The sequence below is a fragment of the Saccopteryx leptura genome, chromosome 3 (genome assembly GCF_036850995.1).
Source record: "Saccopteryx leptura isolate mSacLep1 chromosome 3, mSacLep1_pri_phased_curated, whole genome shotgun sequence".
NCBI classification, from domain to species: Eukaryota; Metazoa; Chordata; class Mammalia; order Chiroptera; family Emballonuridae; genus Saccopteryx; species Saccopteryx leptura.
This window is the reverse complement of record NC_089505.1, coordinates 104,675,968-104,700,233: the sequence shown is the minus strand read 5'-3', so window position 1 is coordinate 104,700,233 and position 24,266 is coordinate 104,675,968. Positions and strand designations below refer to the sequence as shown.

Sequence of the window (24,266 nt, the reverse complement as noted above, 5' to 3'; positions counted from 1 at the left end):
AAGCAGACTAATTTTTTTTTCAGACTAATTTTTATAATAAATAATGTAGTAATGAACATATTTATGTTTGAATATCTACAAGCACTAAAGATTTTTCTTAAGATAGGCTTCTTAAAAAGAATTAAAGAAAAAGAGTGAGATGTTTTTGAGGCTTCTGAAACATGTTCTGTGTCGAACTTTTAATTCTTGACCACATTTAAAAGTTTTCTATCAATAGGTGAGTGCTCAAGGGATGAGCACTAATGTTAATCACTAATGTTAATTTTCAGAGGGGAAGAAATTACAATAGTAAACTTGCTGCATAAAGACAGAGAAGTAAGGATATTATACATTCTGAATTTTATTTCTGCGGTACAGTGATGGCAAGGATTGTGTTCACTGTGCATCACTGGCACTTTTTTTTTTTTTTTTAAAGATTTTTTTATTTAGCCTGACCAGGCGGTGGCACAGTGGAGAGAGCGTCGGACTGGGACACGGAGGACCCAGGTTTGAAATCCTGAGGTCGCCAGCTTGAGCGTGGGCTCATCTGGTTTGAGCAAGGCCCACCAGTGTGAGCCCAAGGTCACTGGCTTGAGCAAGGGGTCACTCAATTTGCTACAGCCCCCCGGTAAAGGCACATATGAAAAAGCAATCAATGAACAACTAAGGTGCCACAATGAAGAATTGATGTTTCTCTCGCCTGACCAGGCGGTGGCACAGTGGATAGAGCGTCAGACTGGGATGCGGAAGACCCAGGTTCGAGACCCCGAGGTCTCCAGCTTGAGCGTGGGCTCATCTGGTTTGAACAAAGCTCCGTCTGCTGAAGGCCCACGGTCAAGGCACATATGAGAAAGCAATCAATGAACAACTAACGTGTCGCAATGCACAACTAATGATTGATGCTTCTCATCTCTCCATTCCTGTCTGTCTGTCCTTGTCTATCCCTCACTCTGACTCTCTCTCTGTCTCTGTAAAAAAATAAAATTAAATTAAAAAAAAAAAAATGATGTTTCTCATCTCTCTCCCTTCCTGTCTGTCCCTCTCTCTGTCTCTGTCACACACAAAAAATAAATAAAATAAAAAAAGATTTTTTTATTTATTGACTTTAGAGAGAGGAGAGAGAGAGAAACAAAGGGGAGGGGGAAGAGTGGGAAGCATCAATTCGTAGTAGTTGCTTCTCATACGTGCCTTGAGCGGGCAAGCCCAGGGTTTCAAATCTGAAACCCCAGCAGGCCAGGTCAACGCTTCATCCACTGCACCAAAACAGGTCAGGCTCATTGGTACTTATTAACATCACCCTTCTACTTTTACCAGATTATCCCAGGATTTTTAGTCAACCTACATTTCTCTGTGGCTGTCATGCTTCCTCAGCACCAGACTTAGCTCTGCGTATGCTTGGTGATCTCGAGTCAGACTGTCATCTGCTCTTGAGTTTCTCTGCCGAGAGAGGATCCTACCCAACATCCTGACATCAGAAAAATTTGCCCTACATGCTGGGAAGAGTGAATTTGATTCATTCTTCTTTCTCTCAGAGTGTTTGGAAGAACAAGTTGAGGAAGATCAAATAAAACAGGCATTGCTTAAGCAAATCTTTCAGACAATAAAAATTTCAAATTACATTGAAAAGAATAAATTCTCTAGATTCTACCAAGATTAAGTGCTCCAAAGTCAGTTGAAAGGTATGTTCTTACTATTAGAGCTCACCTGAGCATGATTCCACCTAGACGAATGGCTCTCTTCCAGTCCTTCAGGGTGGACTTGCCAGCCAGATGAACAAAATGCTTGGGGCTGATCAATTGATCATTGAACTAAAGTAGAAAGAAAAGTCCAAAACAATCCAATGTCAACTTAGGCAGTCCAGAGGCATACAAAGAGATATCTCTATTTGTTATGTAAAAAACATACCCAGATGACATCTTAAGTCATAGCTTTGCATTATCCTGCCTCCTGCCCTATTGTGCTGGAGAAGATGGTTGTTCTCTGAGCACAGTGCCCTATCCTGGTACAAAGCTACAGATGACACGGGGAGAATCAGAGATTAATATACTAATTAGCATTTAAATCCATTTATGCCTTGAATCAGGTGGTTGAATCCAATGTTACAAAGACTATTTAAATAAACTGAAGTAATCTATTCAGCCCTAATCATAAGATTCATAGTGTAGCAGAAAGAATAAGTATGGTAGGAACCAAACAGCACTGCAGAGTGTCAAAACTATACAATCCTTAATGAATCTAGGATGATGCCACTGATGCTGACTACTATCTATGGGCATAGCTGTGGTTACCAATGGGGACAGAACAAGCAAGGATTTCCACATAGTGCTCTCATGATTATTTATTTTTATTCAGTAATAATTTTCAATAAATTCCACCATAATGCACACCAATGTAAGGCACTTTACATCTATTATCTCAATTCACCTAGCAACCTTACAGTATATATATATATGTATTCATATTTAATTATTCATATTTTAATATATAATGTTCTGAAATATTAAATAACTTGCTCAGGGTCTCCCAGCTAATTAGTAATAGAGATGGGACTCCATTCATTCATTCATTCATCCATTCAACAAATATCTTTTCTTTTTTTTAAGTGAGGGGGTGCAGGGACAGACAGACAGGGAGAGAAATGAAAAGCATCAACTCATAATTGAGGCACCTTAGTTGTTCATTGATTGCTTCTCATATGTGCCTTCACCGGGGGCTCCAACAGAGCCAGTGACCCCTTGCTCAAGCCAGCAACCTTGGGCTTCAAGCCAGTGATCATGGGGTCATTTCTATGATACCACGCTCAAGCAGTGACCGCACTCAAGCCAGTGACCTCGGGGTTTCAAACCTGGGTCCTCAGCGTCCCAGGCCAACACTCTATCCACTGCACCACCACCTGATCAGACATATCCAGATAAATTTCAATCCAGTTATTTTTTCTACTATGATGCAATGGGACTACAGTCACAAAATTAGAAATATTGGCATGGTGGAAGAGAGAGAAGAGGCACTGAAACCATGCCTTTTGAAAACAAGGAGCCCCAAAATAGATTCCAGTGAAGAGAAAAGACAATTACCTTGACACACTTCACATTTATTCCTGGACATACAAACTTCTTCCAAAGAAGAATGGCTTTGCTCTCCCCACAAGTTATGGGATAAGCAATTTCCATATCTTCATTTGCTTCTATGGTACTTGCATCTAAAAATGGAAAAACATACCAGTTATTTATCAAATACTCTTCTCCAAAGCTTAATTCAAAATCTTTAGTCTCCAAAAAAAAAAAAAAAAAAAAATCTTTAGTCTCCTGGTTCCTCTCAGGGGCTAACAGTTTTATACTGGCTGGCACTGTTTAGAAATGTTCTGGAAAAAGTTAGGTATAATAGCTCTCTTACTTAGCTCCCACTATACACCAGACACTGTGCTATATGCTTTGATGTGCTTAATCTTATTTAGTTCTTGCAACAATCCTGAAAAGCAGTGATTGCTTTCTGTTTTACATGACTGTATGTGGGCCTCTGAAAGGTAAAGTGACTTTCCCTAGGACACACAGCTAAGAAGTGAGAAAGTAGGTTTCAAATTCATGTTTGTCTAATTTCAAAGTTTCTTTCCACTGACTTGTTTTGCTCACTAGTCTTCATCAGCAACTTCCCTAATAACAAGAATCAACTTTAAGCCCTGGCCAGTTGGCTCAGCAGTAGAGCGTCGGCCTGGCGTGCGGGAGACCCGGGATCGATTCCCGGCCAGGGCACACAGGAGAAGCGCCCATTTGCTTCTCCACCCCCCCTTCCTTCCTCTCTGTCTCTCTCTTCCCCTCTGGTAGCCAAGGCTCCATTGGAGCAAAGATGGCCCGGGAGCTGGGGATGGCTCCTTGGCCTCTGCCCCAAGCGCTAGAGTGGCTCTGGTCTCGGCAGAGTGACGCCCCGGAGGGGCAGAGCATCGCCCCCTGGTGGGCATAGCGCCGCCCCTGGTGGGCGTGCCGGGTGGATCCTGGTCGGGCGTATGCAGGAGTCTGTCTGTCTCTCCCCGTTTCCAGCTTCAGGAAAAAAAAAAAAAAAGAATCAACTTTAAGGCTCCAATTTCTTTGTGAGATTTTTTTTTCCCCCCCGGAAGTTGGAAACGGGGAGGCAGTCAGACAGACTCCCACAAGCGCCCGACCGGGATCCACCCGGCACACCCACCAGGGGGCGAGGCATCGTTCTGCCTCAAGCAGAGCCATTCTAGCGCCTGAAGCAGAGGCCACAGAGCCATCCTCAGTGCCCAGGCCAACTTTGCTCCAATGGAGCCTTGGCTGCGGGAGGGGAAGAGAGAGACAGAGAGGAAGGAGAGGGGGAGGGGTGGAGAAGCAGATGGGCGCTTCTCCTGTGTGCCCTGGCTGGGAATCGAACCTGGGACTCCCGCATGCCAGGCTGACGCTCTACCACTGAGCCAACCGGCCAGGGCCTCTTTGTGAGATTTTTATAGATGAAAAATCTTTTCAGTAACCCTAGCAAATTGATATTAAACAATCCACTGACAGCCCTGGCACCTTAAGCAGTGGTGTCTCTAGATGTGCCACCATCAAATTAATGGCTGCAGCACTGAAAAGCACACTGGATGGGGTAAAAAAGGCACAAAGGCAAAAAATTTCAACTAAGGATGCTAAGGTCAAGGGTACTAGAATAACAAAAAGACTTACCAATCCCTTCTTCAATTTTGTGTATTGTGTGGGTTTCTACTGCCACAACTGCCGTGTTGTTCTCGGACCCAGCTTCATAAATCCTGTTGTAAAAGTGTCCATCGATAAACAAACTACATAAATCATGAAAAAATTAATATTCACAGCATGGGGGTTAAGAAATTTCTTTTAATCTATCTCAAAAGGAATAAAATAAATATACTTTACAAATGTATGTTAGTGCTTTCACTAGTTCCTTGTTGTTTTTAAATTCTAAGCTGCCCATTATTGCTTAGTAGTTAGTACCATGGAAACAAATTAACAACTCTCCTTATCTCAAAACGAAGTTTCCCTTGCTAAGGTTTTTTTTATTTTTATTTTTATTTTTATTGATTGATTTAGAGAGAGAGGAAGGGAGAGGGAGAGAAACATCAATTTGTTGTTCCACTTATTTATGCATTCATTGTATCTTGATTCTTATATGTGCCCTGACTGGGGAGATTGAACCCACAACCTTGGTATATCAGGACGATGCTCTAACCAAATGAACTATCTGGCAAGGGCCTCTTGCTATGGTATTTATACCAGACTTTTCCCTTCATAACTTTAAAAGCTTATGACATAAAGTGTTGCTTCAAGTATAAGATTAAGTCATATTATAGAATTATCCTAACAAGACTAAAAATAATACTACTGGACAGTTGAAGACAGTAAGCAACTGTTGACCATAGAAATTGATGACCCTTGTTGGAATCTAGGCACTGAAGCATTTTAAAGTACCTTAGTATTTCTTCTTTTAAGTGAGAGAAGAGGAGGCAGAGAAATAGACTCCTGCATGTGCCCCGGCTAACCGAGATTCACCCAGCAAAGCCCCTACCAGGCAATGGTATGCCCATCTGGGGCTGCTGCTCCACTGCTTAGCAACCAAGCTATTATTTTAGCACCTGAGGTAGAGGACAAGGAGCCATCCTTAGCACCTGGGGCTGACTCACTCAAACCAATCAAGCCATGGCTGCATGAGAGGAAGAGAGAAGAGAGAGAGAAGAGAGAGGGAGAGGGGTGGAGAAGCAGATGGTTGCTTCTCTTGTATGCCCTGACTGGGAATCGAACCTAGGACATCCACACACCAGGCCGACACTACCCCTGAACCAACTGGCCAGGCCTATACTTTAGCATTTTTTTAGGCACCATAACCAAATTATTGACTTGAGCAGAGCCTAGTAAAAAAGTAAGAGAGCCTGACCAGGCAGTGGTACAGTGGATAGAGCACTGACCTGGGACGCTGAGGACCCAGGTTCGAAACCCCAAGGTTGCAGGTTTGAGCACAAGCTCACCAGCTTGAGCGCGGGGTTACCAGCTTCAGCGTGGGATCACAGACATGACCCCATGGTCCCTGGCTTGAGCCCAAAGGTCACTGGCTTGAAACCCAGGGTCACTGGCTTGAGCCCAAGATAGCTGGCTTAAGTAAGGGGTCACTGGTTCAGCTGGAGCCCCACAGTCAAGGCACATATTAGAAAGCAATCAATGAACAACTAAAATGCAGCAATAAGTTGATGCTTCTCATCTCTTTCCCTTCCTGTCGGTCGCTGTCTGTCTGTCTGTCTCTCTCTTTGATTTGTTTAAAAAGAGAGAAAGACTATCCCAAAGTAACTAGGAGTAACTCGAGATAACATTAGGGAAGTGTTTTTATAAAATCCTCTACCCTCATGCTTGCTTTGGTAGCACATATACTAAAATTAGAATGAAGATTAGTCCCTGCACAAGGATGACACACAAATTCATGATGTGTTCCACATTTAAAAAAATTTTTTTTAATTAAAAAATAAGATATTTCTACCCTCTAAAAAATAGACTCAGATAACCTAACATGACACAGTGATGTCCTTTTTTAATTTCTTTCTTCTTTTTGGCCATGGCTGGTTGGCTCAGCGGAAGAGTGTCAGACCAGCATATGGATGGATTAGATTCCTGGTCAGGGTACACAAAAGAAGCAACCATCTGCTTCTGGCTCCTTCTCTCTTTCCCTTTTTCCCCCTTCCCCTCCCACAGCCAGTGACTCAATGGGTTAGAGCAGGGGTCCCCAAACTATGGCCCGCGGGCCGCATGCAGCCCCCTGAGGCCATTTATCCTGCCCCGCCGCACTTCCGGAAGGGGCACCTCTTTCATTGGTGGTCAGTGAGAGGAGCATAGTTCCCATTGAAATACTGGTCAGTTTGTTGATTTAAATTTACTTGTTCTTTATTTTAAATATTGTATTTGTTCCCATTTTTTTTTTTTTTACTTTAAAATAAGGTATGTGCAGTGTGCATAGGGATTTGTTCACAGTTTTTTTTTATAGTCCGGCCCTCCAACAGTCTGAGGGACAGTGAACTGGCCCCTTGTGAAAAAAGTTTGGGGACCCCTGGGTTAGAGTGTTGGCCTCAGGCACTGAGGATAGCTTGGTTAATTTGGGCATTGGCCCCAGGCAGGGGTTTATCTCACTATCTTCTCTCCTCTCACTTAAAAAAAAAAAAGTTAATAACCATTCCTTCTTTCTGTTTTTAAAGAAAGTATATGCTGAACAAGTCATTTGTGTTGAAAATTTCCCAGAATTAAAAGCCTACTAGATATCTTAGTGTCTATGTTTTAAAAAAAGGTAAATGTGGCCCTGGCCGGTTGGCTCAGTGGTAGAGCGTCGGCCTGGCGTTCAGAAGTCCTGGGTTCAATTCCCGGCCAGGGCACACAGGAGAGGCGCCCATCTGCTTCTCCACCCCTCCCCCTCTCCTTCCTCTCTGTCTCTCTCTTCCCCTCCCGCAGCCGAGGCTCCACTGGAGCAAGGATGGCCTGGGTGCTGGGGATGGCTCCTCGGCCTCTGCCCCAGGCGCTAGAGTGGCTCTGGTTGCAACAGAGTGATGCCCCGGAGGGGCAGAGCGTCGCCCCCTGGTGGGCGTGCCGGGTGCATCCCGGTCGGGCGCATGCGGGAGTCTGACTGACTGTCTCTCCCCGTTTCCGGCCTCAGAAAAATACAGGGGGAAAAAAAAAAAGGTAAATGTAGGCATATTTTTAAGCCAATCTACTGTTATTTTGAAAGAATCATCTTAAACAATGTGCTAGGTTCTATGTATTTCTATAGGGAGATTGTTACCAGATACTCTATTTTTGCTGCGTTAATGTATTCCTGAAAATGTTTGTAATGAATACTTGAAAAAGTACAAAATATCATACATGTAAAAGCTAAAAAGACATATTAAGTCCTGTATGTTGAAATATAAAAATATATAGCCTGACCAGGCGGTGGCGCAGTAAATAAAGCATCAGTCTGGGATGCCGAGGACACAGGTTCGAGACCCCGAGGTCGCCAGCTTGAGCACGGGCTCATCTGGTTTGAGCAAAGCTCACCTGCTTGGACCCAAGGTCGCTGGCTCAAGCAAGGGGTTACTTGATCTGCTGTAGCCCCACGGTCAAGGCACATATGAGAAAGCAATCAATGAACTAAGGTGTCGCAATGAAAAACTGATGATTGATGCTTCTCATCTCTCTCTGTTCCTGTCTGTCTGTCCCTACCTATCCCTCTCTCTGACTCTCTATCTCAGTAAAAAAAAAAAAAAAAAAAATTATATAAAATTTGTAATTATTTCTTCCCTTTTGGATATAATCTTTACCAATAGAGTCCCAGAGATTCATATACATTTTTTTATTGTTTGTTTTCTTCACATTTGAACCTGAAGCCAATTAGGTTAAGTGTAACTGAGGCTGATGGCTGATACCTGATGACATCTTTATCTCAAGTGTATTAAAATTATGAGACCTTTTTGGTTTTTTTGGGTTTTTTTTACAGAGACAGAGAGTGAGTCAGAGAGAGGGATAGACAGGGACAGACAGACAGAAACAGAGAGATGAGAAGTATCAATCATTAGTTTTTCATTGTGCGTTGTAACACCTTAGTTGTTCATTGATTGCTTTCTTATATGTGCCTTGACCGCGGGCCTTCAGCAGACCGAGTAACCCCCTGCTGGAGCCAGCGACCTTGGGTCCAAGCTGATGGGCTTTTTGCTCAACCCAGATGAGCCCGCGCTCAAGCTGGTGACCTTGGGGTCTCGAACCTGAGTCCTCTGCATCCCAGTCTGACACTCTCTCCACTGTGCCACCGCCTGGTCAGGCTTTTTTTTTTTTTTTTTTTTACAGAGACAGAGAGTGAGTCAGAGAGAGGGATAGACAGACAGGAACCGAGAGAGATGAGAAGCATAAATCATCAGTTTTTCCTTGCGACACCTTAGTTGTTCATTGATTGCTTTCTCATATGTGCCTTGACTGGGGGGCTACAGAAGAATGAGTGATCCCTTGCTCAAGCCAGCAACCTTGGGCTCAAGCCAGCAACCTTTGGGCTTAAGCCAGCAATCATGGGGTCATGTCTATAATCCCATGCTCAAACCAGCGACCCTGCACTCAAGCTGGTGAGCCCACACTCAAGCCAGATGAGCCCGTGCTCAAGCTGGCAACCTTGGGGTTTCGAACCTGGGTCCTCGCATTCCAGTCTGACGATCTATCCACTGCTCTACCGCCTGGTCAGGCTTGTCTTTTCCTTAAATGAGAAGCAGGGAGGCAGAGAGACAGACAGACAGACTCCAGCATGTGCCCCACCAGGATTCACCAGGCAAGCCCACTAGGGGGCGATGCTCTGCCCCATCTTGTGCCATGACTCCACTGCAACCTGAGCCACTTTAGTGCCTGAGGCAAGGCTACTGTGCCATCCTCAGTGCCACGGGCCAACTCACTGCAGTGGAGCCTTGGCTGTGGGTAGGGAAAAGAGAGAGAGAGAAGGGAGAAAGAGAAGGGTGGAGAAGCAGATGGTCACTTCTCCTGTGTGCTCTGACCAAGAATCAAACCCAAGACATCCACACACCAGGCCGATGCTCTACCACTGAGCCAATCGGCCAGGGCGAGACCTGTACTTCTTATCACTAGCATCAGTGTTTTCCCTACTCGTTTTTATAAAATGAGGCTAAAGTGCATTCACATATTTAAATAATTAAAAAACACAGTTAGCGAAGTCAACTGAGCATCAACTGGCAGGCATCTCACAATGTGGTACCTCAAAATTTTTATTCATAAGCTCATGTACTAAATTCAGTGTAAACAGTGGATTTGGAAGTCAATGTTAAACAATGATATCTATTTCATATCAAGCAATGAATGGTTTTCAGAAAAGGCGGTATCATTTGGAAAATGAGAGGCAAAGAAAAACAAATGGAACTAAATCTTCAAAAGAATTAAGTCTCTAAGCAGCTGAGAAGCTTTTTCTGTCTTTACTAGGAATAAGACAAGTGATAACTGGAGCAGTTTGAAAAGATAGAAGAAATGATGGCTCCATGAGAAAAATAAAGCTGGCAACAACTAAAAAACATAATCTTTAAAGTTGTTCTTCATGTACCAAAGGGTAACAACTACAAGTACGCATATGTGCAACAAATGAAATTCCCAAACAAGTGATTATGAATAAGCATGCATAATCTGTTGGTGTTAACAAAAATTTAAATCACTCTATCCACTCTATGTCATAAATTATTTATGTCAGCTTTCCCTAATAGACCTTAGAATATGTCCTCATGCTTAATGATATCCAGAAATGTCAGTAAACTATGGTTATATTTTTGAAACTAAAAAGTCCTTATCTTACAGTTACATACTAATGTCTGGGATTTGCTTCAGAAAAATTCAGGCCCTAGCCAGATAGGTCAGCTAGTTAGAGAATCATCCCATTGCACTAGAGGTTGCCATTTCGATCCCTGCTCAGGGAACATACAGGAACAGACTGATGTTTATCTCTCTCTCTTCTCTCTAAAATCTGTAACAAAAAAATTTTTTTTTAATTCAGGAGTAAGAGGATGTAGAGACGAAATAAGACTGGCCATGTATTGATAATTGTTCAAGTTGGGTGACAGGTATTTAGATGGGGGTTCATTAGAGTATTTTCTTTATTTTTGTGTAAATTTGAAATTTTCTATACTAAAATTTATTTTTTTTTTGGATTTTCTGAAGTTGGAAACGGGGAGGCAGTCAGACTCCCGCATGCACCAGATCGGGATCCGACCGGGATCCACCCGGCACGCCCACCAGGGGGCGATGCTCTGCCCATCTGGGGTGTCGCTCTGTTGCGACCAGAGCCATTCTAGTGCCTGAGGCAGAGGCCATGGAGCCATCCCCAGCGCCCGGGCAAACTTTGCTCCAATGGAGCCTTGGCTGCAGGAGGGGAAGAGAGAGACAGAGAGAAAGGAGAGGGGGAGGGGTGGAGAAGCAGATGGGTGCTTCTCCTGTGTGCTTGGCTGGGAATCGAACCCGGGATTCCTGCACGCCAGGCCGACGCTCTACCACTGAGCCAACTGGCCAGGGCTATCCTAAAATATTTTTTAAATTACCAAGAGGATGATTGTCTTTCTCCAGAAGTGTTTAAGGCAAGGTACATTATTTAGTAGACCGGGATTGGTTGTATGTTTGCCCAAGAACACTTCTAACCAGATAAACTCTTTCATAGCCTGACCAGGCAGTGGCAGAGTGAATAGAGCGTCGGACTGGGATGCGGAAGGATCCAGGTTCGAGACCCCAAGGCTGCCAGCTTGAGTGCGGGCTCATCTGGTTTGAGCAAAAGCTCACCAGCTTGGACCCAAGGTCGCTGGCTCAAGCAAGGGGTTGCTCAGTCTGCTTAAGGCCCGTGGTCAAGGCACATATGAGAAAGCAATCAATGAACAACTAAGGTGTCGCAATGTGCAACAAAAAACTAATGATTGATGCTTCTCATCTCTCCGTTCCTGTCTGTCTGTCCCTGTCTATCCCTCTCTCTGACTCTCTGTCTTTGTAAAAAAAAAACCAAGAAAAAAAAACCTTAAAAAAAGACTCAGATTCCCGAAGATAAAATAATTACCCCTCCTTTCTCTCTGTAGATGCAATTCATTTTTTGGGGGGGTTTTTTGTTGTTGTTTTTTTGTGTGACAGAGACAGAGAGGACAGACAGGAAGGGAGAGAGATGAGAAGCATCAAGTTTTTGTTGAGGAACCTTAGTTATTCATTGATTGCTTCTTATATGTGCCTTGATGGGGGGCTCCAGCAGAGTGAGTGACCCCTTGCTCAAGCCAGTGACTTTGGGTTCAAGTCAGTGATCTTTGGCCTCAAGCTAGCGATCATGTGATCATGTCTATGATTCCACACTCAAGCCAGCAACCCTGTGCTCAAGCTGGCGACCTCAGAGTTTCAAACCCAGGTCCTCTGTGTCCCAGTCTGACGTTCTATTCACTGTGTCACTGCCTGGTCAGGTTGTAGACGCAATTCTTTTTTTTTTTTTTTTTACAGAGACAGAGAGAGTCAGAGAGAGGGATAGATAGGTAGTACAGACAGACAGGAACAGAGAGATGAGGAGCATCAATCATTAGTTTTTCGTTGCGCATTGCAACACCTTAATTGTTCATCAACTGCCCTCCCATAAGTGCCTTGACCGCAGGCCTTCAGCAGACTGAGTAACCCCTTGCTGGAGCCAGCGACCTTGGGCTCAAGCTGGTGAGCTTTTGCTCAAACAAGATGAGCCCGTGCTCAAGCTGGCGACCTCAGGGTCTCGAACCTGGGTCTTCTGCATCCCAGTCCGACGCTCTATCCACTGTGCCACCGCCCAGTCAGGGCAGACGCAATTCTTTTTTTTTCTTTTTTTTTTTAAATTTTATTTTATTTTATTTTTTTTTAGAGAGGAGAGAGACAGAGGAGAGAGAGACAGAGAGAGAGAAGGGGGGAGGAGCTGGAAGCATCAACTCCCATATGTGCCTTGACCAGGCAGGCCCAGGGTTTCGAACCGGCGACCTCAGCATTTCCAGGTCGACGCTTTATCCACTGCGCCACCAGAGGTCAGGCCAGACGCAATTCTTATATAACCTTTAAGACCATGGGCCATTTATTTATTTATTTATTTTTAATTTTAAAATTTTTTAAAGATTTTTTTAAAATTTATTCACTTTTGAGAGGAGAGAGTGAGAGAAAAAAACAGAGAGAGAGAGAGAGATGGAGAAAGGTGTGTGAGGGAGGAGTAGCAGGAAGCATCAGCTCCCATATGTGCCTTGACTGGGCAAGCCCAGGGTTTCAAACCAGCAACTTCAGAGTTCCAGGCTGATGCTTTATCTACTGCACCACTACAAGTAAAGCAAGACCATGGACCATTTAAAAAAAATTTTTTTTTACTGATATTTAGAGAGTGAGGAGGAGGAGGAAGAAGGAAGGGAAAGGTGGAAAGAGAGAGAGAGAGAGAAACATCAATTAGTTGTTCCACTTACTTATACATTCATTAGTTGATTCTTATATGTGCCCTGACCAGGGATTGAACTCACAATCTTGGCACATCAGGACAGGGCTATTTTTTTTTTTTTCATTTTTTGGAAGTTGGAAATGGGGAGGCAGTCAGACTCCCGCATGCGCCTGAAAGGGATCCACCCGGCATGCCCACCAGGGGGTGATGCTCTGCCCATCTGGGGCGTTGCTCTGTTGCATCCAGAGCCATTCTAGCGCCTGAGGCAGAGGCCACAGAGCCATCCTCAGCGCCTGGGCCATCTTTGCTCCAATGGAGCCTTGGCTGCGGGAGGGGAAGAAAGAGACAGAGAGGAAGGAGGGGGGGAGAGGGGGAGAAGCAGATGGGCACTTCTCCTGTGTGCCCTGGCCAGGAATCAAACCCGGGACTCCTGCACGCCAGGCCGACACTCTACCGCTGAGGTCAGGGCTATTTTTGAAAACTTGTGTTTTCTTTCAAATTCATAGTGGTCCCCTGAATTGAAGGTAGGTACTTCCTAACCATGCCATTCAGCACTTCTTAGATTTTGCCAAATAAGTGACTTCTTTATGTGTGTGTGTGTATTTTGGTTTTTTTTTACAGAGACAGAGAGAGAGTCAGAGAGAGGGATAGATAGGGACAGACAGACAGGAAAGGAGAGAGATGAGAAGCATCAAATCATTTGTTTTTCGTTGCGACACCTTAGTTGTTCATTGATTGCTTTCTCATATGTGCCTTGGTCGTGGGGCTACAGCAGAGCGAGTAACCCCTTGCTTGAGCCAGCGACCTTGGGTCCAAGCTGGTGAGCTTTGCTCAAACCAGATGAGCCCGTGATCAAGCTCGCAACCTTGGGGTCTCAAACCTGAGTCCTCCACATCCCAGTCTGACGCTCTATCCACTGTGCCACCTCCTGGTCAGGCAATTTTGTATACATATGTACATGTATGTATATATACACACATACGTATATACACACATACATATTTTCAGTGTGCACAGTTAGTGTGCAAGCTCTGTTATAATGGAAACCATGTATTTATTATATTTATTTTTTTATTTATTTTTTTATTTTCTTTCTTCTTCTTCTGCTTTTTTTATGTGAGAAGAGGGGAAATATTGAGGCAGACTCCTACATCTGCCCTGACTGGGATCCACCTGGTAACCCCATCTTGGGTTGATGCTCAAATACAAAGCTATTTTTAGTGCCTGAGGCTGAGGCACTCCAAAGGAGCTATCCTCAGCACCTGGAGCTGTGCTCGAACCAACTGAGCCACTGGCTGAAGGAGGGGAAGAGGGAGAGAAGGGGGAAAAGGAGTGGGGGGTGAAGCAGATGGTCACTTCTCCTTTGTGCCCTGACCAGGGATCAAACCCAGGACATCCATGTGCCGGCCCAATGCTCTATCCACTGAGCAACCAGCCAGGGCCTATTATATTTCTTCTGATACTTTTATAATACATTGTATTATATAGTTTGTATATATTTCTTGATAGACTAACCTTGATAATTTGTAGGAATACTTTTATAGCTGCCTTGCCTAATCACCACTGACTCTAATTATATATTTTTTCCTAATGTTTATTTTATTGATTTTAAAGAGGAAGGGAGAAAGTGAGAGACAGAAACATCTGTTCCTATATGTGCCCTGACCCGGGATTGAACCAGGAACCTCTGAGCTTCAGGATGATGCTCTAACCAACCGAGTTATCCAGCCAGGGCTAACTACACTGTCTTTTGGTCAACATGTATCAAGGCCCTGTGCTAAACAGTATGGACAAATAAGATGAAAGAGTCATATAACTTACCCTCAAGAAGCTCACAGTGGAAAAGAGGGGAAGAGACAAAGGAACAGCTATTTGTTGTAAAAAGTATTGAAATGACAAACATAGCACTCAATACATTTTATTATAGAGATGAAAACTTCTCAATTAATGTTGAATGTTCCATGTGCTAAGCAACCATAAAGTTATAATTTCCCCACTCTTCATACCTCCCAAACTTTTCAGAACATCCAAATCGTTATCCACTTACCCTTGTTGCACAGGCTGTAACTGCAAGATCACTTGGGTTTTAGTGTCTTCAGGGTTCTCCCCTTCATTTCCTTCAGTGGGTACCACAACCACATCCCCCACTGGGACACTCACTTCTGCATTAGCCATCTTTCACATGAAGTCAGATAGCTGAAGATGCTGTCAGAAACAAGAAATATAACTAACTTGGTCTGGTTTAAAAAGATAGCAACCATAGGAAAGAAACACCAAGATAATGACTATCAAATCCAAGGGCACCCTGGAGATCATGGTCTTCTTCAAAGAATGGGAATGAGATGGGGCTGACATAGGCTCTGATCTTTCCAGAAATGCCTCAGTATTCACTTGCTATTATAGGGTTTTGTTTTGTTTTGTTTTTTAATTTTATTTTTTAATGCAGGAAGCATCAACTCCCATATGTGCCTTGACCAGGCAAGCCCAGGGTCTCGAACTGGCAACCTCAGTGTTCCAGGTCGATGTTTTATCTCACTGCGCCACCACAGGTCAGGCTATAGGTTTTCTTAGTATGTGATTCATCCAGTGGTGTCCTCCACTAGCTCTATAAGCCCAAGAACCAATTGTGCAGGTCACATCCCAACTCCATGTTTAGTGATATCAAGTTGGTAGTTTAAAAGCAGTGATGCTGGAAGTACATACACCACAGCAATTGACGAGCACTACAAATCAGATTTTTTTCAAGTTTTTATTTATTTATTAGCGAGAGTGAGAGAAAAAACAGACAGAAACAGAGACAGGAAGGGAGAGTAATGAGAAGCATCAACTTGCAGTTGCAGCAATTTAGTTGTTCACTGATTGCTTCTCATATGTGCCTTGACCAGGCAGACCTAGGGTTTCAAACTGGCAACCTCATCATTCCAGGTCGATGCTTTATCCACTGAACCACCTCTAGTTAGGCCCAAGCCATTTTCTTTTCTGAAGTGCTCCAATACTTGGTTTATAGCTGTCCTCTAGTGTTTATCACTGAGTGTGTGTGTGTGTGTATCTCCTCATAATTGCACTGCATGCTGTGTGTGTGTGTGTGTGTGTGTGTGTGTGTGTGTGTATCTCCTCATAATTGCACTGCATGCTCTGTGACGGGTCCCCAAACTTTTTTGGGGGGTCCCCAAATTTTTTACACAGGGGGCCAGTTCACTGTCCCTCAGACCATTGGAGGGCTGGACTATAAAAAAAACTATGAACAAATCCCTATGAACACTGCACATATCTTATTTTAAAGTAAAAAAACAAAATGGGAACAAATACAATATTTAAAATAAAGAACAAGTAAATTTAAATCAACAAACTGACCAGTATTTCAATGAGAACTATGGGCCTGCTTTTGGCTAATGAGATGGTCAATGTCCGGTTCCATATTTGTCACTGCTAGCCTAACAAGTGATATGACGCGCTTCCGGAGCCGTGACGCGTGCGTCCCGCGTCACTGGAAGTAGTACAGTACGTGAGCGATGCTGCCACATACAGTACTCCAGGAGCACAGGATGCGGATGCTGACCACCAATGAAAGAGGTGCCCCTTCCGGAAGTGCAGCGGGCAGATAAATGGCCTCAGGGGGCTGCATGTGGCCTGTGGGCCGTAGTTTGAGGACTCCTGCTCTGTCCCCAGGATAGGTGCCGCTTATCTAAAAATCTTTTTGTTGCCCTGGATGGAGAGTTAGTTAGTTAGAGCAGCGTCCTGAAGCACAGAGATTGACAGTTCAATCCCCGGTCAGGGCACATGCAGGAACAGATTGATGTTCTTGTCTCTCTCTCTTTCCCCCTTCATCTCTTGCTAAAATCAATAAATAAATGTTAAAAAGAAAACAAATAAAAATCTTTTTGTCTCTCACAGACCCACTAATCCTAGGCACAAACATAGGTTGGTTCGATTTTTGTATCTGACCTACTTAAAATTCCTCGTATCTGCCCTGGCTGGATAGCTTGGTTGGTTAGAGCATCGTCTCAAAGTGTAGGGGTTGCTGGTTCAATTCCAGGTCAGGGCACATACAAGGTACAGATCGATGTTCCTAGCTGTTGCTCTCTCTCTCTCCTTTCCTCTCTAAAATCAACAATTTAAAAAAAAAAATTTAATTACTCATATCAGACATATTTCTGCCCTTCATTTTCTCACATTCAAACTTTTACCTAAATTGTATACTGTCCAAATCCAAAAGTCTCTTAAAATATCTTGCAGGCACTCTCTCAAACTTACTCCTGTTTTCTGCCTCAGTAAATGGTACTAGCCTCCACCCATTTTCTCAAGCCAGAAACTAAGGAGTTCTTTTTTACACCTTTCTTTCTCCTCTCTCTAAAGTCAATTAACTGCCAAATCCTATCCATTTTATCACCTACATATCTCTTTTAACCACCTCCCATTCTCCATTTGTACTACTACCACCATATTCTGAGCCACCATACTGTTACTGTACCTGGATTTCTCCAAGTGCTTCTTATTAGTATCCTAAACTCTGGTCTTGCTCTCCAATTCATTATTTACAGAGAAGACAAAGTAATCTTACTAAAGGCCATCTCCCTGCTTAAAAATCCTTCAATGGATTACCTTTGTTCTTATTATAACATGCAAACAATTTAACACGGTTTACAAAACCCTCCAAATCTGTCCTCTGTCCATCTTGCTAGCCTCATTTTTCATAGTTCTTCCTCTCGCAATGTGGGCTCCTATCATAATTGAATTTTCCCAATTTCTCAAGTATACCATAATTTCTCACCTGAACCTTCACACTTGTTTCCTCTACCTGGAATTCTTTTTTCTTCTTCTTTGGCTAGTCACTGCTAAATTTTTGTGACTTATTTAAAACATCACCTCTTTGGGGAGGCTTTTGGTAACTTCCTTGACTAGATTTGAGCTTGTGTTCTTGCTCCTTCAGTGCCTGCAGCACTGTCACGACTGTTACCCCACTTAGTCTCTCCTCTTCCTGAGAGAGCAAGGATTGCTCTTCTTTTTCAACAGCTTCCCTGTACCCAGAACACAGGAGTATACTAGTTTTCAAATATCAGACTTCCACCTACAAAATTCCTATCTAAAATTTTCTAAGAAAAGCTAGCACACAGCAGGTATGTAATAAATTTTTGTATAATTAACGATTTGCCTTACCCTGAAAGACTTCTAGAATTTTCTACGTTTCTGGCTTAGGGGGATATATATTTGCTTAGGCATCATTTGATGATACTGCCTGTCATTATGGCTAGTTCAACAATTACTACTGTCACATATTAAAGGGGAAAGATAATTGCAAGATAAAACAGAACATAAGCCAAACTTCTGTAAATTAAAGGTTGAAAAGTAGAGGTCCTGGCCAGGTGGTTAAGTGAACAAACTCTCGTCTCAGCGTGCTGAGGTCTTGGGTTCAATCCCCGGTCAGAGCACATATGAGAAGCAACCAATGAGGGCACAACTAAATGGAACAAGTTGATATCTCACTCTCTCTTCCTCTCTTTATCTCTCTCATCAATAGGGAAAAAACCCACAAAGAAAAAAAGAATAATGGACTGGTTTGGCTGGCTTCTGGCAGTAGAACCAAAAAATTAGGTCCTATGAGTCTAGAAAAAGCCAAAAAGGCCTGACCTATGGTGGCGCAGTAGATCAGGCATTGACCTCGGACACTGAGGTGCCCAGTTCAAAATCCTGGGCTTGCCTGACCAAGCGGTGGCACAGTGGATAGAGCATCAGACTGGGACGCGGAAGGACCCAGGTTCGAGACTCCGAGGTTGCCAGCTTGAGTGCGGGCTCATCTGGCTTGAGCAAAAAGCTCACCAGCTTGGACCCAAGATCGCTAGCTCCAGCAAGGAGTTACTTGGTCTGCTGAAGGCCCCCGGTCAAGGCACATATGAGAAAGCAATCAATGAACAACTAAGGTGTTGCAATGAAAAACTGATGATTGATGCTTCTCATCTCTCCGTTCCTGTCTGTCTGTCCCTATCTGTCCCTCTCTCTGACTCTCTCTCTGTAAAAAAAACAAACAAACCCTGGGCTTGCCTGGTCTAGGCACATATGGGAGTTGGTTCTTCCTGCTCCTTCCCCCCTTCTCTCTCTCTCTCTCCAAAAAAAAATGAATTAAAAAATGGTTTTTTTTAAAAAAATAGAAAAAGCCAAAAAGTCTTTGGCTGGATAGCTCAGTTGGTTTGAGCTTTGGTCGGCAAACTGCGGCTCGTGAGCCACATGCGGCTCTTTGGCCAGCTTAGTAGTACCCTAATTAAGTTAATAACAATGTACCTACCTATATAGTTTAAGCTTAAAAAATTTGGCTCTCAAAAGAAATTTCAATCGTTGTACTGTTGATATTTGGATCTGTTAAGTAATAAGTTTGCCGACCAGTGGTAGAGCTTTGTCCTGAAATGCAAAGGTTGTGGGTTCGATCCCCAGTCAGGGCACATACAGGAACAGATTGGTGTTTTTGTCTCTTTCCCTCCTCTTCCTCTCTCTCTAAAATAAACTTTTAAAGAAAAAGTCAAAAAGGTATATGGTAAAGGATATACTATCATCAAGTCCTAGAATAACTGAACCAATAGGTATCTTCAAAAGTTAAACAATAGACCCTGGCCGGTTGGCTCAGTGGTAGAGCGTCGGCCTGGCATGCAGGAGTCCCGGGTTCGATTCCCGGCCAGGGCACAAGGAGAAGCGCCCATCTGCTTCTCCACCCCTCCTCCTCTCCTTCCTCTCTGTCTCTCTCTTCCGCTCCCACAGCCAAGGCTCCATTGGAGCAAAGTTGGCCCGGGCACTGAAGATGGCTCCATGGCCTCTGCCTCAGGTGCTATAATGGCTCTGGTCACAACAGAGCAACGCCCCAGATGGGCAGAGTGTCGCCCCCTGGTGGTCATGCTGGTGGATCCCGGTCGGGCGCATGTGGGAATCTGACTGCCTCCCCGTTTCCAACTTCAGAAAAATACAAAAATAATAATAATAATAATAATAATAATAATAAAAATGTAAGATAAGTTAATCACAGCTAACATTTGCTGGATGTTTACTGGCAAACAATATTGTTACTAATACATATTTAATTAACTTAAAAGATGTAAGCCTGACCAGGCGGTGGCACAGTGGATAGAGCGTCGGACTGGGATGCAGAGGACCCAGGTTCAAGACCCCGAGGTCGCCAGCTTGAGCGTAGGCTCATCTGATGTGAGCAAAAACCCACCAGCTTGAACCCAAGGTCGCTGGCTCCAGCAAGGGGCTACTCAGTCTGCTGAAGGCCCGCGGTCAAGGCACATATGAGAAAGCAATCAATGAACAACTAAGGTGTTGCAACGCGCAATGAAAAACTAATAATTGATGCTTCTCATCTCTCTCCGTTCCTGTCTGTCTGTCCCTGTCTATCCCTCTCTCTGACTCACTCTGTCTCTGTAAAAAAAAAAAAAAAAAAAAAAAAAAAAAAGATGTAATACCTTAGCATGTATCAAACTTAATAAATTTATTATTTCAAAAAGGTGGTTTAAATTTTTAAAAGTAGTTTAGGTGTATTACTATGTTAGAGAAGCAGAATTAGGATGCTCATAGTTTCAAAATTCTACCCTATGGGTGAATCCTCTCTACAACACTTTGAATAAGTGGTTGACTAACAACTTGATTAATACCTTCCTTAGTATAAACTCATGTTATTCCTTACCCCTCCTACACCTTGGCACCCAAGAGGAATGTTCTGGCTGCTTCTCTAACTTTCTGAGAGTTTATCAAAGAGGGTATTAGCCATAATATGTTTCTCAGTGTCAGAGACACAGGTCAGATTCAATCAACATGGCATTCTTTAGGGAAGCCAGTTTGAGCTGAATCTCTTATTACCCTAAATACCATATTCCTAGGAAGTAACCCGAAACCAGCTCTTCAGACTACACTGGCAAACTGCAAGGTCATCTCTTTGAGCTGAGTGTAAACTGAAAAGTAGCTCTTGTTTGTATCAACAAAAACTCCTGAGGCAAGAGAGTTAGTTGATCCTTTGTATATTTTATGGAAAGAACCTTAAGTATTTATTGTGGAATCATACAACACTCCCTGTGATTCTAGGGGAACACACATAAAGGAAAGACCTTAAATTTATGTGAAAAGTAAAAATTATTTTGAAGTTATTTTCAAAGACACCTTGAAAGCAAATTCAAGTCTGCTTACATAAGCAATTTAAAAACTAAACAAATGACATCTGACTTACTCTGGATTAAACTCATTTGTTTTTTGTCCTGAAAACTAATATTTAAAACATGGCAAGGTATAAGATATGTGTCACATAATCACCAGGACAGGAGAGTTGATAGTTGATTAGAAATAACAGAAATACCAAATATCCTGAAATTTTCTAACCCCACAATGTATGTAGTTATTGCACAATGTAAGTATAATTTTTGTAGACTGTGTGATCTATTTTTTAAAAATTCACAAGTTAAAACTTGAGGCCAAACCTCCTTGATAATTTTCTTTCTTTAGTACTTATGTATTTTGTAGGTGATCCAGAGTGCTACCAGATGTTACTGAAGCCAACCCAAAGGTTACACAGGACCACTGTGAGGGAAATAGCCAGAATGAATGGAGTTCAGGATAACTCACTACTGATAATCACTATGTAGGAATTTGGGGAAGCAAAAGGAAAAAGTGTTCTTTGAAAAGTCACCCTACTAGTATCTAGGGTACTTCTGCTTAGGACAAGACCAAAATAGAGTCCAAATTAACACAAAGAAGTTGTGTACAAATTAGTTATTGGATATTTGTGTTGAAATAAATATGGTTGACTAATGAAATAGTCATCAACTCAGTAGACATTAAACACATACAATTGATAAAAGGTTTAACAAATTGGGGGTGGGGGGGGCTGTCCAAACGTTTAATGAAAAAGTCCCCCAAAAGAATTTTAGCAACTAGTGGCAGACGCAAGAGGTAGGGAGAGAAAAAATAATAATACCTCTATGAAGATTAGAATGATGTTGGTCCCTTTCTCTAATTCTCTAGGTTGAGGGGAAACTATACTTCCTGATTCTCCTAAACACATACCAGAATCAAAGCCCCTTTTGTATCTGCTAGAAAGTGGTTTTGCAATTTTTCTCATCTTGAGAGGGTAATGCAGGCCTCCTTCTACTACTTGGATAGCCAAGCCTTCCCGTGATCCTTCATCAAAGCTTGATCCGCCTCAATCTGGAGAATTACTCTCCAGGAAGGACCCTCAGGTCAGATTCTGCCTACATCTCTCCAGCCCCTCAATTAGAAGGTGCCTGGCCAATTCCCCTACTTAAAAAGTAGGGGTACTCAGAGATTCTTCCCCTCAAAAACCTTCTCTCCCTGGTCCTCAGAAACCTGGTTGCCCTATCCTGACATACCAAATTACCCCCGTTCTCGAAATATGTGTCAGGAGGTACTCAAATCTCGGATCTGCTCACTGATTTGGGCCCTTATATTCCTACTGCAGGAGGCTCTGAGGTGTGTGTTCCTACCGCACCTCACTGATGGGAAGGCAAGGGCCTGCTTGCTTCTCTGAAGCTCTTCTTCCTTGTCCCCTGCTCCCACCACCCAGGCCTGTCAACACGCCTTTGGAAAAGCACCTCTTTTCTCTCCCCTGGCCTGAATGACCGAGGTCTCTAATGCGCCCCTTGGGTGAAGCCTGGACCCGCCTTTCCTCGGCAGAACCCACTCCCTGCTCCTGCTCTCCCGCCGAGGCTCCGAGGGTCTCCTCCTCCTGGGCCGCTATGCACGCTTCCCTCACCTTTCACCCCCTCTCGCATCCTTCTCCCCCACCCCCCGCCGCCCAGCTCTTCATGGAAGGGCCTGGAACTTCCCAGGCCGCGCCCCTGGGGACACCCCAGGATCCCCGGACCCCTCGCAAGATTCCTGGGCATCCGGGACCCTCAGTCCAGAGTCGCGCCGGCCCCTCCTGGCCCCTAGGCCGATGACTTCCGGGACCCTAGGTCCGGGGGTATCAAGGCCCCCAGTGCCCGGCTCGTCGGCCCCCGCGGCCCTGGGCCGGGGGCCGAGCTCCTGCGTCGCGGCCGGCCGCGCTGGGGGTGGCCCGGCTGCTCGGGCGGACCCAGCGGCAGCGTCCCCCCACCCCCCCCGCGGCGCCGCGACGTCCGCTCGCTCCCCGGCGGCGGCGGCGGCACGCACAGGGCGTGGGGAGGCGCCCGCGGAGGCAGCAGCCCCCCGCCCCCTGTGCGCCCGCCCGCCCTCGCCGGCCGCCGCGCGGCCCCCGCGCCCGCCCCCCCCACCCCCACCCCACCCCGCGCCCGCGCGCCCACCCCTCCCCCTCCTCACCGTCTCCGTCGGGCGGGCGGGCGGCGAGCGGCCAGGGCTAGCGGGCGACGGAGCATGCGCAGAGGCCGCCACGGCTGGTATCGCCACCGCCGCCGCCAGGCCGGACTTCAACACTTCCGGCTGCCGCCGCCGGCGAGCTGGCGCCTTAAAGGGGACGCGTCCGTATTGCAGACCCCGCGGAGAATGAGCCTCAGCCGAGGGATTTGAGTGAATCTTTACCTAAGCAGGGAACTTCTGCTCTGGAAAGTCAATGCTGAGAAGGATGCTAGGGATCCCAATTAACTCATCTCTTCCCCCATTTCATGGATGAGGAAAATGAAGGCCTAAATTAAAGAATCAGCTTATCTACAATCAGAGGCAAAGGCAGGTATCTCTACTCCTCTGGAGGACTCTGTCCCCTTTTCCTTCCAAATCCTGTTTTCTTTTTTCTTTTTTTTAATTTTTAAATTGATTTTAGAGAGAGAGAGACAGGAACATCGATCTGTTCTTATATGTGCCCTGACCAGGGTTGAACCCGCAACCTTTGTGTATCTGCGCAACATCCTAACCAACTGAGCTATTCGGCTAGGGCTCCAAATCCTTTTTTCTAAAGCTTACTAGACTTCCAGAAGTTATGGACCAACTATCAATTTGGGTTAAAAAGGCCTGGTTCAGTATAGAGCAGTAGCTGGTTATGAGCTCTTGAGCAAGTTGCTTACATTCTTTGACCAATGCATGTTTTCTAAGCTTTCCTGGTTGTGAGGTTCAAGGTTCTAGTGTTAACTTCTTTGTGGGAGTTATTTTAACAGTTCTAAACCTGTTTCACATAAGGCATAAGGTTGTGAGTGTTAAAAGAAATGATACATGGAAAGTGATTAGGAAAAGTCCTGGGGCCAGTAATAGTTAGCAGCAGGTATTAAGACTTTTCTATATGGCTGGGTCTTGGGAAAGATGGCTTTCGGCTCACAATCCTCATGGCAACTCAGCTAAATAGCTTCGTTTTACTCTCATTTTACAGATAAACAGGCAGCCAAAAGGAGTTAACTAATCTCTCAAGGTCATATAACCTGCAAGTGTCACAACCAGGATTTAAACTTAGGCCC

At 44.4% G+C, this 24,266-nt stretch overlaps 1 protein-coding gene and 1 pseudogene across 3 annotated transcripts in view; one reads left to right on the top strand and one right to left on the bottom strand.

Moving 5' to 3' along the window:
• Positions 1-23,319, bottom strand: part of GMEB1 (glucocorticoid modulatory element binding protein 1) — a 47,149-nt gene extending 23,830 nt beyond the window's left edge. Inside the window, exons 1-5 of one of the 3 annotated variants that reach the window (XM_066375654.1) lie at positions 23,185-23,319; positions 14,942-15,099; positions 4,656-4,768; positions 3,054-3,178; positions 1,684-1,787 (exon numbers count right to left, since the gene is read on the bottom strand). In XM_066375654.1, coding sequence (XP_066231751.1) covers positions 1,684-1,787; positions 3,054-3,178; positions 4,656-4,768; positions 14,942-15,069 — 470 coding nt within the window. In that variant the 5' untranslated portion in view covers positions 15,070-15,099; positions 23,185-23,319. Of the gene's footprint in view, positions 1-1,683; positions 1,788-3,053; positions 3,179-4,655; positions 4,769-14,941; positions 15,100-22,478; positions 22,546-23,184 lie in introns of those variants that run through there. The other 2 variants (XM_066375656.1, XM_066375655.1) reach the window with 2 other exon arrangements.
• On the top strand, positions 6,345-6,434 carry LOC136402024 (U6 spliceosomal RNA; annotated as a pseudogene).
• Positions 23,320-24,266: the final 947 nt, after the last annotated feature.